The sequence below is a fragment of the Penicillium mononematosum genome (assembly GCF_028829835.1).
Source record: "Penicillium mononematosum strain IBT 11891 chromosome Unknown utg000002l:1.0-8112719.0:1.0-8118358.0, whole genome shotgun sequence".
Classification (NCBI taxonomy): domain Eukaryota; kingdom Fungi; phylum Ascomycota; class Eurotiomycetes; order Eurotiales; family Aspergillaceae; genus Penicillium; species Penicillium mononematosum.
Window position 1 is genome coordinate 1587649 of NW_026643272.1, and position 14265 is coordinate 1601913.

At 50.9% G+C, this 14265-nt stretch overlaps 6 protein-coding genes across 6 annotated transcripts; 2 read left to right on the forward strand and 4 right to left on the reverse strand.

Annotated features, from left to right (window-relative positions):
- Nucleotides 1–314: 314 nt before the first annotated feature.
- N7519_002348 (MIZ zinc finger domain protein) lies at nucleotides 315–1736 on the reverse strand (the record flags this gene model as incomplete). Its single annotated transcript, XM_057289126.1, has 1 exon — nucleotides 315–1736. One exon carries the CDS (start codon nucleotides 1734–1736, stop codon nucleotides 315–317), a length of 1422 nt encoding a protein of 473 aa, XP_057150328.1.
- Nucleotides 1737–1861: 125 nt separating this feature from the next.
- Nucleotides 1862–3484, reverse strand: N7519_002349 (uncharacterized protein; the record flags this gene model as incomplete). The annotated part of the gene is made up of 1 exon (XM_057289127.1): nucleotides 1862–3484. One exon carries the CDS (start codon nucleotides 3482–3484, stop codon nucleotides 1862–1864), a length of 1623 nt encoding a protein of 540 aa, XP_057150329.1.
- A 1012-nt stretch (nucleotides 3485–4496) lies between these two features.
- Nucleotides 4497–7630, forward strand: N7519_002350 (putative polarized growth protein (Boi2); the record flags this gene model as incomplete). Its single annotated transcript, XM_057289128.1, has 3 exons — nucleotides 4497–4554; nucleotides 4635–4778; nucleotides 4851–7630. The coding sequence occupies 3 exons, from the start codon at nucleotides 4497–4499 to the stop codon at nucleotides 7628–7630; spliced, it is 2982 nt and encodes a 993-aa protein (XP_057150330.1).
- Nucleotides 7631–8311: 681 nt separating this feature from the next.
- On the forward strand, nucleotides 8312–10362 carry N7519_002351 (uncharacterized protein; the record flags this gene model as incomplete). Its single annotated transcript, XM_057289129.1, has 2 exons — nucleotides 8312–10008; nucleotides 10224–10362. The coding sequence occupies 2 exons, from the start codon at nucleotides 8312–8314 to the stop codon at nucleotides 10360–10362; spliced, it is 1836 nt and encodes a 611-aa protein (XP_057150331.1).
- A 277-nt stretch (nucleotides 10363–10639) lies between these two features.
- Nucleotides 10640–11556, reverse strand: N7519_002352 (60S ribosomal protein uL14; the record flags this gene model as incomplete). The annotated part of the gene is made up of 4 exons (XM_057289130.1): nucleotides 10640–10672; nucleotides 10756–11080; nucleotides 11322–11372; nucleotides 11543–11556. The coding sequence occupies 4 exons, from the start codon at nucleotides 11554–11556 to the stop codon at nucleotides 10640–10642; spliced, it is 423 nt and encodes a 140-aa protein (XP_057150332.1).
- A 547-nt stretch (nucleotides 11557–12103) lies between these two features.
- On the reverse strand, nucleotides 12104–14177 carry rpdA (histone deacetylase RPD3; the record flags this gene model as incomplete). Its single annotated transcript, XM_057289131.1, has 4 exons — nucleotides 12104–12994; nucleotides 13041–13582; nucleotides 13636–13936; nucleotides 13995–14177. The coding sequence occupies 4 exons, from the start codon at nucleotides 14175–14177 to the stop codon at nucleotides 12104–12106; spliced, it is 1917 nt and encodes a 638-aa protein (XP_057150333.1).
- Between the last annotated feature and the right edge of the window lie 88 nt (nucleotides 14178–14265).

A 14265-nucleotide genomic window follows, 5' to 3' on the forward strand; every position in this document is an offset into this window, starting at 1 on the left:
TTTTTTAATTTTTTGTTATCTTACGTTCTCACTCTGTTACACCTTGAGGTAATCGGAAGACAAAATTGGAGGTAGCCGTAAGACGCAGTCCCTCGAGGTCAACAACGACAGATCATGAGAGTACATGGAATTTGAAGAGCACGCAATAAGGGGTATCTTTCTTTTTGAATGCACGCAAAGATAAACGAAAGACATTGGAAGGGCAGGGCCGCTAGAAGAGTAGAAAAAGGGAAGAAATTTGAACTAATTAGTCCAATTCAATAACCGTAGGCTCTTGGGTGCGGACAGCCGGGCTGTGGCTACCACTAGACACGTCAGCCTTGGTACGCACGGCAACAGGGCCCGAAAGGGCCTTCGGCCTTGCGCTTCGGAGAAAAGGGTCTGTCTGCCGCGGGCGAGGTTTCATCGGTGTCATACTTGGGGGTCCAGGTTCCATCAACTTTGATCTGGATTGCTCGAATCCCATTAAGTCGGTTTGTACGGGCAAGCTGAGCGTGGACCTCGACAAGGAATTGATCGACGACCAAGAACTGCGGGCGTGCGTCTCCCTTGCAGATCGGGCAGCGCCAGTTATCGACCATGGGTGTCAGACCGGATACGGACTTCCTGGTCCTTATGAAAGTGTCACGGTCGAAGCATTCATGGTGGTTGCAGTGGCGCGAGCGAACGGGGACATCGAAGATGCGTGCCATAAAGGGGTCCACTAGGTCGATTGTGAGGTTGTCGGTGACAACTGCCAGGTCATCGTCGTCGGTGATGGGAGAGAGACGCTTTTTGATTGCTGCACGAGAGTCCGCGGCAGAGACGGATTGGACCAGGCTGAGTATCTGGTCGAACTCGGCGACCTCCATGACTTCCACTCCGAAGACGTATTTGGAGGTCTTGCACTCATCCTGTCCTAAGATCATATCGAGCCGTACACTGTTTTCGCCTGCTTTGAGGTTCTCGGTGATGTCCAGAGGCAGGTCTTTTCCGTTGTGAACCTTCCGGCGCACATAGAGCTCTTTGTCATTCACATGAATGTAAAAGACACTAGGCCAGAAAGTGCTGGCGGTAGACCAAGTCTGCTCCGTCACGGTGTTTGGATCGCCAGGGAGACGAATGCATCGCAGGCGAATAGTCCGGCAACCGGGCCTAAAGGTCCAAACCGAATATTGGCCTTCCTTCCCGTGAGCTACGTGTGGGAACTTTTGTTGCTCATCATGCGTGAAAGAGAAATTCCACGTGTAGATCGACTGGTCAACGTTGACGAAGGTTGGGTGTACGACGAAGGTATCGAGATAGGTAAACAAATCAGTCTCAACTTCATTGCCATCTGAACTTCGTTTTACCAGCTTCTTCATAGAATCGCGGAGATCAACCAGATGTAGACCGAAACGCGTTGGATTTGGGTTCACCATCATGGGCGCTCTGTGGCCGGGTACCGGGAGGAAGGCAGAGTTAGGTAAAGGCTGGAAATGCTGTCCCGTAGGAGGCTGTCCCTGAGGCACGCGTGTGCTCGGCGAGGCAGACGACTGCAAATTCATCGAATGCTGTCGGTTGTAATGGTTATTAGGCCTTTGCGGTGGCAGCGGGTGCTGGGCCATATGGTTTGTTGTAGTGGGTGTTGTGGATATGGGCGATGGAGCGTGGAGTGACTGCGATGGATGCGCAGAGGTGAGAGCACTCGGCTGGAGGGAGGCGGTGGAGGAGTTAGCAGGCGCTACTGAAGTTGTAGGCATTGTTCGACGCTGCATTTGTTGACCATGTGAACCTGGGGGTGCTTGGTGCCTCCGAGAAGATGGTACATGTCCCGCTGCCTGCATGTGCATTTGCATCTGTGGACTCATCTGTGGATTCATATGGTGATTCATATGTGAATTCACCGGATACCACGGTCCTGTTCCTGCCGCTGTCCTTGCCCCTGTGACATGGGGTTGTAATAAGGACTTTGCGGGGTATTCTGCATTGGTGAGTTTACGCCAAATTGATACCCAGGTGGGCCAACAACCTGGCCCTGGGGCAAATTTGAGGGGAGAGGCTGCAGAGGTGCACCAAGTGGGGTTAGAGCAGGCGAATTTGCGGCAGGTTGACTCACACCAGCAAGCGAAGATCTGGGACGGGATGGCGGTAGTGGGGCTTGAGACATGGTTTGATTCTGAGGTCTGGGAGGTCGTACAGGGTGGGAGGAAGATGGTGTTTGTGATTCGGATGAACGTGGGAAGTTGAGATACTCTTGGGTGATTTGCCAGTTGAGAGCCTGCTGAGTCGTCTCTGGAGCTTTAGATTCCTTATACCGCTGGAAATCTTCAAAATCTTTCCAAAACAACTCCAGCAGGGATTCGATGTCATTATCATGATAAAGGCGCCGTGCAGCACACGTAAACATCACCGACATCAAAATCGGGGATGGACAAGCGAGTGCTTGCCAAAGACGAGACACCAACGGGGGATGATGAACCTGAAGAGAGTGACTTAAGATGCCCTGCCATTCATTTGCAAGCCGTGCTAAAAACTCAGGAACACCGGACAACACTTGGAGGTACCACCTGCTCCGCATCAACTGTTGTGGAGACGCTGGGAAATGGGCAAACCCAACGACGGCGGCATCATGCATCTTTCCATTGTCTTCCAGAAGAGGGATGAGTGATCGCATGCCTGACTCAGGGGCTCTAATCTGACCCAATGTACTTGGATCAATGCTATATCGGCAGTACAACTGATGTGTCACCAAGTAGAAAGCGTCCTTACGACTAATGGCATTGCACAATAACTGGATTCGAGGCCGAGTAATAGTCGTGTCTCTTGAGCGAGCAGGGATTGCTCCCGTCGCAGACAACTCGTTTACCAAGACATCCAATTGACCAGACCATTGTTCCCATACCTCATCGGGAATGGCCGCAGCCCCAGTTCCCCCAATCTGCAGCAGGCTAGGTTGCGGCCCCGAGACTATGCTTCCTTGTGTGTTATGGCCTGTGCGTGTGCCTGTGTTCGAGGGCGAGTCTGTGGACCGGTTGGGTCCCATTAGAGGGGACTGGGTCGCGCTTGACGTGGCGAGCCCGCTAGGAGGTTGGACCGCCATGCGCTCATCATCGCCACGCTGTGCCGTGAGTTGTGTAGAGATTGGTGGCAGTGTGGGAGGTCTGCTTGAGACGATCACATCCGCGTTCACGGGACTTGGATGAGAATTTGTACTGAGAACGGGTGAGGGAAGAGCCGTAGCTCGCGTGTCGGGGGTTTTTGCATGAATAGGACCACGTGAGGGAGGTTGATTAAGGGTCTCACCGGGCGTGATGGGGGACATTAAGACAGCCTGGGGGAGGGATTTGGGAGGGACTGTAAGGTCGACCTCAACGCGAGGATTTCGCGTAGCCGAGTTCTCTGGGGCGTTAGTCTGCGGACCCATCCAGTTCCTCCGCACGCCGCCTAAAAACAGATTGGCAGTAGTATTGGACTCTTCAATATGATCAGCACTAGCGTGCGATCGAGATTTAGGTGAGGCCATGACGATCGAGTAAGTGTTGAAAACATTAGGATGGTTTTGGTCAAGTCCATTTAATAAAGGGCGCTTACAACCATGTTGGAATAAAGAATCCTAAGACTTTAGCGCTTAGATACCAGAATAGGAATGGATCCGTGCAGAGTGAACAATAGACGCAGGTACCTAGGAAACTCTCTTAAAACTGAAATAGTTATAATTACGAAATAAATCATAGTTATCCTATACTAGTAGTAGATCCTCTAATTGCTCTTCTAAATTATAATAATATGATCCATCATGGGTACATATGTAACATATGCAGTAACATAAACTTGGGCAAGAATGACCGGGTTCATCTGCATATAAGCAGTACAATATACCTAACCCAGGTAGGTATGTATTATGTACGAAAACGGAATACTGAACTGTTCAAGTTATATTGCTAATTTACCAGTCAGGCTAGTAATTATTATTGTAATTATAGGTAATCACATTGAAAGTTCCAAGGTTGTGCCACCCCTCAGCTCAACATCTCTCTCAACCACGGAAAGCGTCAAGTCCAGACTTTTCCAGGTTCTTACAATTTGCACACGTCACTTTCGCCTTTTCTTCTTTTCAATTTTTGGTATAATTTTGGTATTATACATATATTGACTATATTTGACATTCTTTGGATCTTTCACCATCATCCCTGGTCCTTTTCTTTCTGGTATGATATATATCGTGATTGCACAGATATAATCCTTCCTGTAAAGTTAAGAAAAAAGGAAAAATACCCAAGCTACCCTCCCGAGTTCGGGATCCTTTGAGGTTCGTGCTCCCGAGCCCCGCGAGTTGTTTAACCTAATCCTCTCTAATCTCCATCTCTCTTTTTAGATTTCTCACATTCTCTCCCCTTTTTATCTTCGGTGAAGTCACATAACTCTCTCCCCAGAGGGATACGCAGGTTGCAATTTGCAAAGCAAATTTGCACTTTCACCAAATGCCATGTATTGTGTTTTCTCTTGACTTTCTTAGACACACGGAATATTGAGAGATGGTTACCATGGGCCCACCACAGGGTGTTCGTCCCGGCGACACTCTAGAGGTTCTTCGTAAGTGACGTCGTGTGCGACACCTCGACTTTGGAGGACCGCTTCTCAGGATGCGCCCAGCTTCTAACACTCCAAACTAGATGAATTTGGCGGGCGCGGAGAAGATGAACTGATCATGTTACCCCGCGACAAGATTCAATTAATTGAGTTGGATGAAGGATTTGGAGATGCCTGGTACTATGGCAAAAACCTTAGGACGGGACAAACTGGTCTCTTCCCTGCGAGTATGCACCCTCCCCAGGACCCGTCCTCATCACCCCCGAACTATTCCCCCAGCTAATATTTCTGCGCGACAGACTTTACTACTAAACCAGGCGCCCCAAGAAAAACCCTCGCTGAGTCGCCAGTACTCGTAGAGTCGCCAACACAATTGGAATCCTCTGCGCCCGCAGATTCGTCGTTCGCATCAGTCGGGAATGGGCAGAGCACCCCTCAAGCATCGCGCCACGTTAGCTCCGACGATATGCAGTCACCGCAAATTGGTTCTCCCACACAGCATCGATCCGCCTCGTCTCCGCTACCTCGCCCAAGTCTGGCGGCCGATATCCAGCAAGCCTTTCGTGGTTCGATGAACAACCATGTGAACGGCGAAGAAAGTCCGGTTATGAACGAGACCTTGAGCGTCATTGACGAGCACATCACGGATATGAATACCCCACGTCACAGTGTATCGACCCAAGAGCCCAGGACGATCAATGATTCCGGCAGCGAGTACAGCAGCCATATTGGCCACAGGGCTTCTTATATCAACGGACATGAAACCGACGACGAGGAGCAGAGTCATCCAACCGAGCAAGAGGTGCGAAAATGGAGTCACTCACAGACTGCAAGATGCTTGCGCGGGCTCGGTATTGATCCAAAACACTGTGACATCTTCGAAGAACAGGAGATCACCGGTGATGTGCTTCTTGATATGGATCAGGATTTCCTTTTCATGAAGGAATTTGATTTTGGAGTCATGGGCAAGCGGCTCAAGACCTGGCATAAGATCAAGGCATTCCAAGAAGAGACCAAGGGCTTCAGTCAGCAGCAAGCCCGGAAAGACTCCATCTCCAGCTTCTCGGGGCCTTCTGATGAACGTGCATTGTCTCGCGCTGGGCACACCGGTCCACTTCTTCCTCGGATTCCTACCTTGTCAGAAAAGAACGGCGCTGGTTATCCACGAGCCTCTGCCCCGGTGCAACACCCCCGATTGGCTAGCAACAACAGCTCGCCGATGACACCGCATACCCCTCCCTACAGCCATGATTCACCGAGGAGAATCTCTGCGGCATCACTCCGTGATCTCAACCAAGCGCGTCGTCATTCTTCTATTGACGCCACTCAACGCGGCATGTCTGATTCGGTTGTCGTTGGTCACCAAAAGAAACCTTCATTTGACCGGTCCTGGACTCTGAGTTCCGGCCCCCAATCCATGCCCGTTCGCCCAGGAACCTCCGCGGGAACTAGTCCGGGTGGCTTACAGAGTGGACCGCTGACCGCTGAGTCAGGTTCTCACACCAACTCTTATATCAGCACCCCAGATCAAATTGAGGACCTAGATCGGGGTTATTTCTCTGGAACCGAGCTCGACTCACGCCGAACCCGCCGTGTTCTACAGAAACGGGGGTCCGCCGGTGTCGGCGTAAACAATCACTCGCGCAAGTCAAGCTATGCAGAAGATCAATATAGAGTGATGTCCCCGGCGAAGCGACACTCTCGCATTGGCAGTGTGGACTCGATCCGTGACGCAGCAAAGCATGTCTCCCCGGCTGCTCAGGCCTATCACAGTACGCCGCCGAAGAGTCGAATGCGGAGCTTAAGCACGCGCGTGTCAACAGATAGAAGTGGGAACAATTCTCAGTCGTCAACCACCGAGAGCAAAATCAGTAATAGTGGGTTCTTCGCCAACTTTTCTCGGGTCAACAAAGGCGATTCTGAGAGCTCTTCTTCTCGCGCTTCGCCGATGCAATTCCAACCATTGAAGAATGCTGGCCCCAAGTTCCGCCGAGCTATGGGCCTTCGTGCTATATCCGACGTCGTTGGAAAGAAGATTGACACATCTGCATCTCCTGACTCACCTCAGGAGTCCGAACCTATCTCTGCTCGCACCGGATCTACGACTCCATCAGCGACATCCAAGAGCTCGGAACGGCATAGTACAGATGGGTCTGGTAAGGCCGCCACTGACGGGCACGGATTTGTAGTCCGGCCTCGGACCGTCAAGTCCAAGAAGGAGACTAGCGCCTATACGCGGGGTCTTGAGAAGAAGACACCGCATGAACAAATGGATGGTTGTGACTACAGTGGATGGATGAAGAAGAGATCCTCCAACTTGATGACCACCTGGAAACCCCGTCTGTTTGTACTGCGCGGTCGTCGTCTGTCCTATTACTATTCCGAGGACGACACCGAGGAAAGAGGCTTGATCGACATCACTGCTCACCGTGTCTTGCGAGCGGATCAAGATCCGATTATCGCTCTACACGCAACCATCACCGGCTCCACCGCGTTGCCAGCCAATGCCAACAACACCGTGGATACCCCTGGCGGCACGAAGCTCACCACCCCTTCGGTCATTCAATCATTGACCACTAAGGACGGAAATGGCCCGTTCTTCTTCAAGCTGGTGCCCCCAAAGTCAGGCAACTCGCGCACCGTGCAGTTCACAAAACCAGCCACCCACTACTTCCAGGTCGACAATGTCCAGCAGGGTCGTCTGTGGATGGCAGCATTGATGAAGGCGACCATTGAGCGTGATTTGGGACAGGCAGTGGAATCTACCAACAAGCAAAAGACTATTAGTCTGAAACAAGCTCGGCTTATGAACCAGCGACCGCCGGAGCTGATGCCTGCTTCGGGCAGCACCAAGACCTCGCAGACCATCAATGAGGAAGAGGAAGAGGCGGGTCTCCACCTTGAGGGCTTGGATCTTAGTCAGTCTGATGCCAACTCGTTCGAGGACACAAACGGCAGTCAGGATATTAACAACACAGATGGAGGCCTCGGGCGACCTCTCTCTAACCCCCTTGGAGACTTGGACAGTGGCCACTCGTCCTTGCTTCCGGATCCTCTGGCCAAAACAGAATCTAAGTGAATATTTATTTTGGGCCCCTATTATTTGTGTGACCTTGCTTGGAATTATTTGAAGGACACCTTTTGGCCATTCTTGTTTTCTTTCTTTTTGCTGGCGTTTGATGTGATATACCCCTCGCTCAGACTTATTCCCTTTGTTGACTCCAATTTCGTCATTGCAGGTACGTTGGTCGGGGGATTTATGTGGGAGTATGTGATTAACTTGCTTATGGACACGAAGTTGACTGGAGCTGAGCGTTCTTCCCTATACTAATTTCGTCTGCAAATGTAGATACTATAATAATTTATTCAAGTCTGGCTATTTTGCTTCTATACATCATTCTTATAGTTCTCACCGCCCAAAGTACCGCCAACTCTTACTACGGGCATTATATACCTAGCCACCATCCTACCGACGTTGGATATAAATAGCTTACTTTAAATATTTCTCGATATGTATTATTACACAATTGTCAATCCTTGCTGAGGTTGTTTATCGTGACTCAATTATAAGTTGCTCTTCTTGTCTTGGGTAGTTCAATCCTATGTTGTATGGTGTCACCGTAAATATGTGCTATCTTTATCGATTAGCGATGTGCGCACTTTTGTTTCTTCTCCTTTTCCACCGTTCAAGACAACTCTTTTCAATATGCTGTATAGGTCTTTATAACATTTATCTTTCTTCTGTCATTTTAGATTCCTCATGTCCCTCCGCTGGCTGCTCTCCCGCACCTTTGCGCTCCTTCTTCCACTTACAGTGACCGCCACTGTTTACGTCTATCTCTACCCAGTCTTCAACGGGTGCGCCTTTCCTCTACCACAGTCTGTCTCACAATCAAGTGAGAAGCAGCTATATCGTAATTCAGTGATCAGCACGCTTTTCCAACACCTTGGCGTTTCAACCTCAGACACAAACAGTCAACCCGCCATCTTTAGACTCCTAGTCCTCGCAGACCCCCAATTGGAAGGCGACTCCTCGCTCCCTTTCCCCGAATATGAATTATACCCTCGCATGAAGACGCACTGGCGCGCCGTCCAGGAAGCAATCGGCAACGCCTCCACTTCCCCTCTACTGAACGAGGACGTCCTCTCAAACATCACAACCGGTCTCCAAACCCTCGCAACTGAAGACATTCCACGCGCCTTTAAGGCAGGCGTGAAACGCCTCGACCTCTTCGGCAACGACTACTACCTCGCGCATATCTACCGCACGCTCTTTTGGTGGACCCGGCCGACGCACACAACAGTGCTGGGCGATTTGGTGGGGAGCCAGTGGATCTCCGACGACGAATTCGCCTGGCGCGGACACCGGTACTGGAACCGAGTGTTCCGCGGCGGAGAACGGGTCGACGACAACATCATGAGAACCGGTGCTGCAGGTTGGAGCCAGGGCGAAGGCAACAATGCGCCGCCATTGGAACCCCTGGGCGCGGATGGGGCCTGGGCCAGGCGCGTTATCAATGTCGCCGGAAACCATGATATTGGATATGCAGGGGACATCAGCGAGGCGCGGATGGAGCGGTTTGAGCGTGTGTTTGGCCGTGCGAACTGGGATGTGCGGTTCGAACACCCGCCCATCGTGTCCTCGTCTGCGTCTTCGTCTACTGGAGACCAGCTTGTTACCCCTACTCTGCACCTGATTAACCTCAATTCCCTCATGTTCGACACCCCCGCGCTTTCTGCGGAGGTCCAGGGCCATACGTATTCTTATCTGAACGAGCTGATCGCCAATCGACTCTCGCCGGTCGAGGACCGGTCGGCTTTTACTTTGCTTCTGACACATCTACCCCTGCACAAGGAAGATGGGGTGTGCACGGACGGGCCGTATTTCTCGTTCCGCGAATCTGACGACAGGGATGGTCCGGACGGTGTGCCCCGGTGGCTAGACGGTGGTCTCAAGGAGCAGAACCATCTCAGCGACACGCTCAGCGCTAGCGGCGTGCTGCAAGGCATCTTTGGGCTGAGCGGCGACGAGAATGCGCTTGCTGGTGGCCAAGGCCGGAACGGGCTCATTCTTACGGGACATGACCACACAGGATGTGATGTTGTTCATTTCGTCAACCGCACTGAAACAGCCGACGACAACGGTTCATCTCAAGCTTGGAAGTGGGCTGCGGAGCGCTTCAATAAGAGCAATAAGAGCCAGCACATTGATGATCCTTCTATCCGGGAGGTGACTCTCCGCTCGATGATGGGAGAGTTTGGTGGTAATGCCGGTCTCCTTTCGGCGTGGTTTGACGAGGTCGCTGGCGAGTGGAGCTATGAGATCACTATGTGTCCAGCTGGCGTGCAGCATATCTGGTGGGTGGTTCATGTCCTCGTGCTAGTAACTTTGGGTGTGGCTCTACTTTGGTTATTGTCCAGTAGTGCTCAGGTGAAGACGGCTACTCGGAAAGTTGAGTCAGTACAGAAGACTCAAAATGGGCAGAAGAAATAATTGGGTTGTAGATTGGTTTTTTTGTTTTTGTTGTATCAATAGCATTGGATAGAAAGAGCGCTTGCATTTGGATACATATATTGCAAAATATATATCTTCACAACGGTGTCAACCAGATATGGAACCATATGACGTGACCTTTGAGGTTGTGCCTGGTTGCGCGGCTGTGTATGTACAGAGTAGAAACCAACATTTACGAAAGGTCTACAAAGGGTATGCGAAGGGTCTACGTAGAGCCATTGGTGGTCATATCAGAGTTCATATATGCCAAAGAACAAACAACCAGGACCAAGTCCCCTCCCATACAGCCTGCCTAAAACCTTTAGGCCAGCCCTCGAGGTAACGGGCAAGGCGGTGCAAAAGGATGTGATTTTAAAGTAATACTTCCGAGAGACGCCAGCAAAGGGAGGGAGAAAAGACGAAGATGGAGGATAAAACCGGCTTTAAAATAAAAACAGTTGGATTTCGTCAAATGGACACCACCTGTCCAGCTCCCATTTTAATCCTATGGTCTCATATGCACCGCATTCCAGGTCCCAAGCAGATTTGAGGTTTGGTATCGTTCTTTTTCTTTAAAATTCGGATTTTCTCTCTTTACATAACGACACCGGAGTTGGAGGCAATACGCTAGAAAAGAAGTGTTTGTTAGTTTAGGCTCGGACGGGTGAAAATGGAAAAGAATCCATTCCCATGTGGGGTGTATAACGTACGGGCCAGAGCTCAGCAGCTTCCTTTCCGACGGGACCGGTGATGGCGGAACCCTTCATCTCACCCTTGGCGTTGACGATAACTCCTGCGTTGTCCTCGAAGTACAGGAAGATACCGTCGGGGCGGCGCCAGGGCTTGCTCTGGCGGACGACGACAGCGGGCATAACCTTCTTGCGGAGCTCGGGCTTTCCCTTCTTGACGGTGGCCATGACCATGTCTCCGACACCGGCAGCGGGGAGACGGTTCAGGCGGGCACCGATACCCTTGACGGAGATGATGTACAGGTTGCGAGCACCGGAGTTGTCGCAGCAGTTCATCACGGCGCCACTGTTTGACGAAAAAGGGACCCGTTAGTGAATTGTTCTAGATCTTGAAGACGTCGTGTTTCGAATGCTGAAAGCGGAGATCCAATTTTCGTTTCCTTTCTTCCCGCCGATCTTTTCTTTTCTGTTGCATGGCGTATATTTTGCTGAGGACGTTTGATCGATTGGAAAATAACTTGTGGGATCCGGCGGGCAAGAAAGGCGCATTCGAAACAGACTAGACGATAAGGAATTTGTAGACGTACACAGGCAGACCGAGAGTCATCTTGAGCTTGTTGCCGGCGGCACCGCCACGACTGTTCAATCGTTAGTGAATTTCCTTCTTGTCGATTCGTTCTTTTCCCAATCCGAGCCCCATTCTATCCTCTCGACACAAAGGTGTTGTGTTGCTTGTCCATGCTTGCAAATAATTCTGTATCGGTTCGGAATCGAATGGGGCCACGGAGGGAATCGCTGGGAGACTCACCCTCTCTTAGACATGATGGCTGATGATCACGGGGGAAGTTGGGTGAAAAAGGTTGGCGACAAGAGGTCGAACGTCGAGGATCCAAACTGGAGGTGTGCTTTCTCGCTTAGTGGGCAAAGTGCGTAAAATCTTGGCGTTGGGAGGTGATTGGCCGCCCAGCTCCATCGACTTTGCCCTAATGCTAACCTCATTTGGAATGGTGTCAAATGTTAATGCCTGAGGCGCTAATCATATACTTCTAGGGTTTAAATGTTGTGATGTTTGGAAGATTGCATTTCACCGAATAATACATTCGCAATCTTAAAAAAGAATAGATGAAAGAAAATGCAGATAGCACATGGATGAAGATAAAATATGAAATGATTCATTGAAAGTCCATAAAAACAACTCGTCATCCCCCGAAACAATTCAAGGTTAAACCTCGATTTGAGTCTGCCATTCCGCCACGAGTAATGCCCTCCCGTGTCAAGCAAGATGCGAGCACGCTGTTAAACCGATAACACCTTTCTGCCATTGTCCGTTGCGCCAGATCCGATATTGTCGTCTTTGCATCACAGCCGATTACTCCTCTTTCTTGGGTTCTGCCATGGGCTCCAAGTTCTCTTCCTTGGTCGCCGTTGCCTCCGTGTCCGCAGTAGGGGCAGAAGCTTCGGCACTCTTCTCAATGATAGAATCAACGGCCTCTTTCGGAGGGGAATGGGCTCGCACAGGGGAGCCCTCGACCAGAGATTTCTCCTCAATACTTGGCGCTTTAGCTGGAGCTTGTTCCGAGGTAGTGGGTTCAGCGACAGCAGCAGCATCCTCCATGGTAGTATCTTCATCATGAGGGTGAGGAGACTGATGCTGAGAGGCAGTAGGGCCTTCCTGTTCCTCGCTTTCCATAGCCATGTTATCAGCATCAGTCATGGGGGTTTGACCGGCGTGCGAAGGCTCAGGGCCGGCAAAAGGCGCCTCGGGTTCAGTGCGTGGGGCATCGGTTATCTTAGCATCAAGGGCGAAGTCCATTTCTCCGTCAGCCGCAGATGAGCCATCTTGGGGAGTTGCCATGCCACTATCCAGCCCAGAGTCCGGCTCGAGGTTTCGGTAGTTGACTTGGTTGCGACGACGCATGCCGCCTGGTTGGCGACGAACTCCGTTGGCGGCGTTTTCGTCTTCGTCCTCGCTATCACTAAGCTCGCCAGCCTTTTCGGTGCGTTGATCGAATCGTCGTTGTGTGAACCGCTTGTCCTTGTTCTCATCCTCATCGAGGTCATCCATAACGTCATCAGCCTCGTCGTCCATGCCGTCCAAGATCGGGTTCCGTGGGACATCCGTCATTTGAACTGAAGGAGCAAATGCCGTGCGCTTGAGGTTCTCGACAACCTGGTTGCGAATCTTGTCCAGGTATTCTTTGGTGTTGGCATTGTCCATGTTGGAGGGGCGGACATCAAGCTGATAATCAGGAGCGAAATACTAATGCAGTTAGTACTAGTTATCCTGGAAGAAACAAGAATCTTACCTCATAGTAGTCATTGTATGGCAGCTCTGACCCCAGGGGCTCTCCGACAAGGATACCGGTCTCATAAGCCCATGTCCGTGCAACGTTGCGCATGGTGTAACCACCACCGCCAAGAACCAAAGTTGGCAGATCAAAGCTCTTGACGAAGTTAACACAGTTGGCGTGTCCTCGCATACTCAGGTTGAAGCAGCCCAAGCGATCACCCGATAGACTGTCACCACCGCACTGAAGGACAACGGCCTCGGGGCGGTACCACTCCATCACGCTCTTAATAACGGGCTCAAAGATGCTCTTGTATGTCTCATCGGTGATGCCGTCCCGGAGAGGGAAGTTAACTGCGTAGTTTTTGCCCTGCCCAACACCGATGTCGCGAAGCTCACCGGTACCAGGGAAGTACTCGCCGTACTTGTGGAAAGAACAGGTCATGACGCGATCAGTCGTGTAGAAGGCCTCTTCGACACCATCGCCGTGGTGGACATCAATATCTACGTAAAGGACTCGTTGTTTGAAGCGAAGAAGCTCCAGGATTCCGAGCACGATATCTTCATGAATGTTAGCTTCTGGGACAGACATTTGGAGGACCGAAGCAAGATACCATTGACATAGCAGAAGCCACTTGCTTCGCTCTTCTTGGCGTGGTGAAGACCACCAGCCCAGTTGACGGCAACATCACATTTGTTGCGGTTCAGTCGTGCGGCGCCTTCCATACTACCTCCAGCGCTGATTCCGCAGAACTCGAAAAGACCGTCGAACACGGGGCAATCGTCTCCAACATTGTATCGGCTCTGTTCCTTCGAGAAATGGTCCATGTTGTCGGGTGTGACCTTGGACAAGAAGTCGATATATTCGTCGGTGTGGAACTGGGTCATCTCGTACTTGGAGGCAGGTTTCGCACGCTGATTTGTTAGTGTAAGGGTCAAACAGATAGGGGAAAAAAATTAGAAGAGCACTCACATAAATTTCCATTTTCTTATAGAGGCCATAGTTCATCACCAAGCTGTGCGTCATGCGAATGCGATGAGGCTTCATGGGGTGGCCCGAGACATAGGCATAGTTTCCCACATCGGAGTCGTAGAAGTAAGCGACTTTCTTATTCTTAGACCCAAGGAGCCTATCAGAGATAGGTTCCAAAGCCATATTGCAGAAAGCGAAGGAGGGGTCACTGGGTCGAGAGTGGAAAAAAGGTGAAGTTCAAGAAGTGTAAGTGAGATCCGGGGAAGGATGA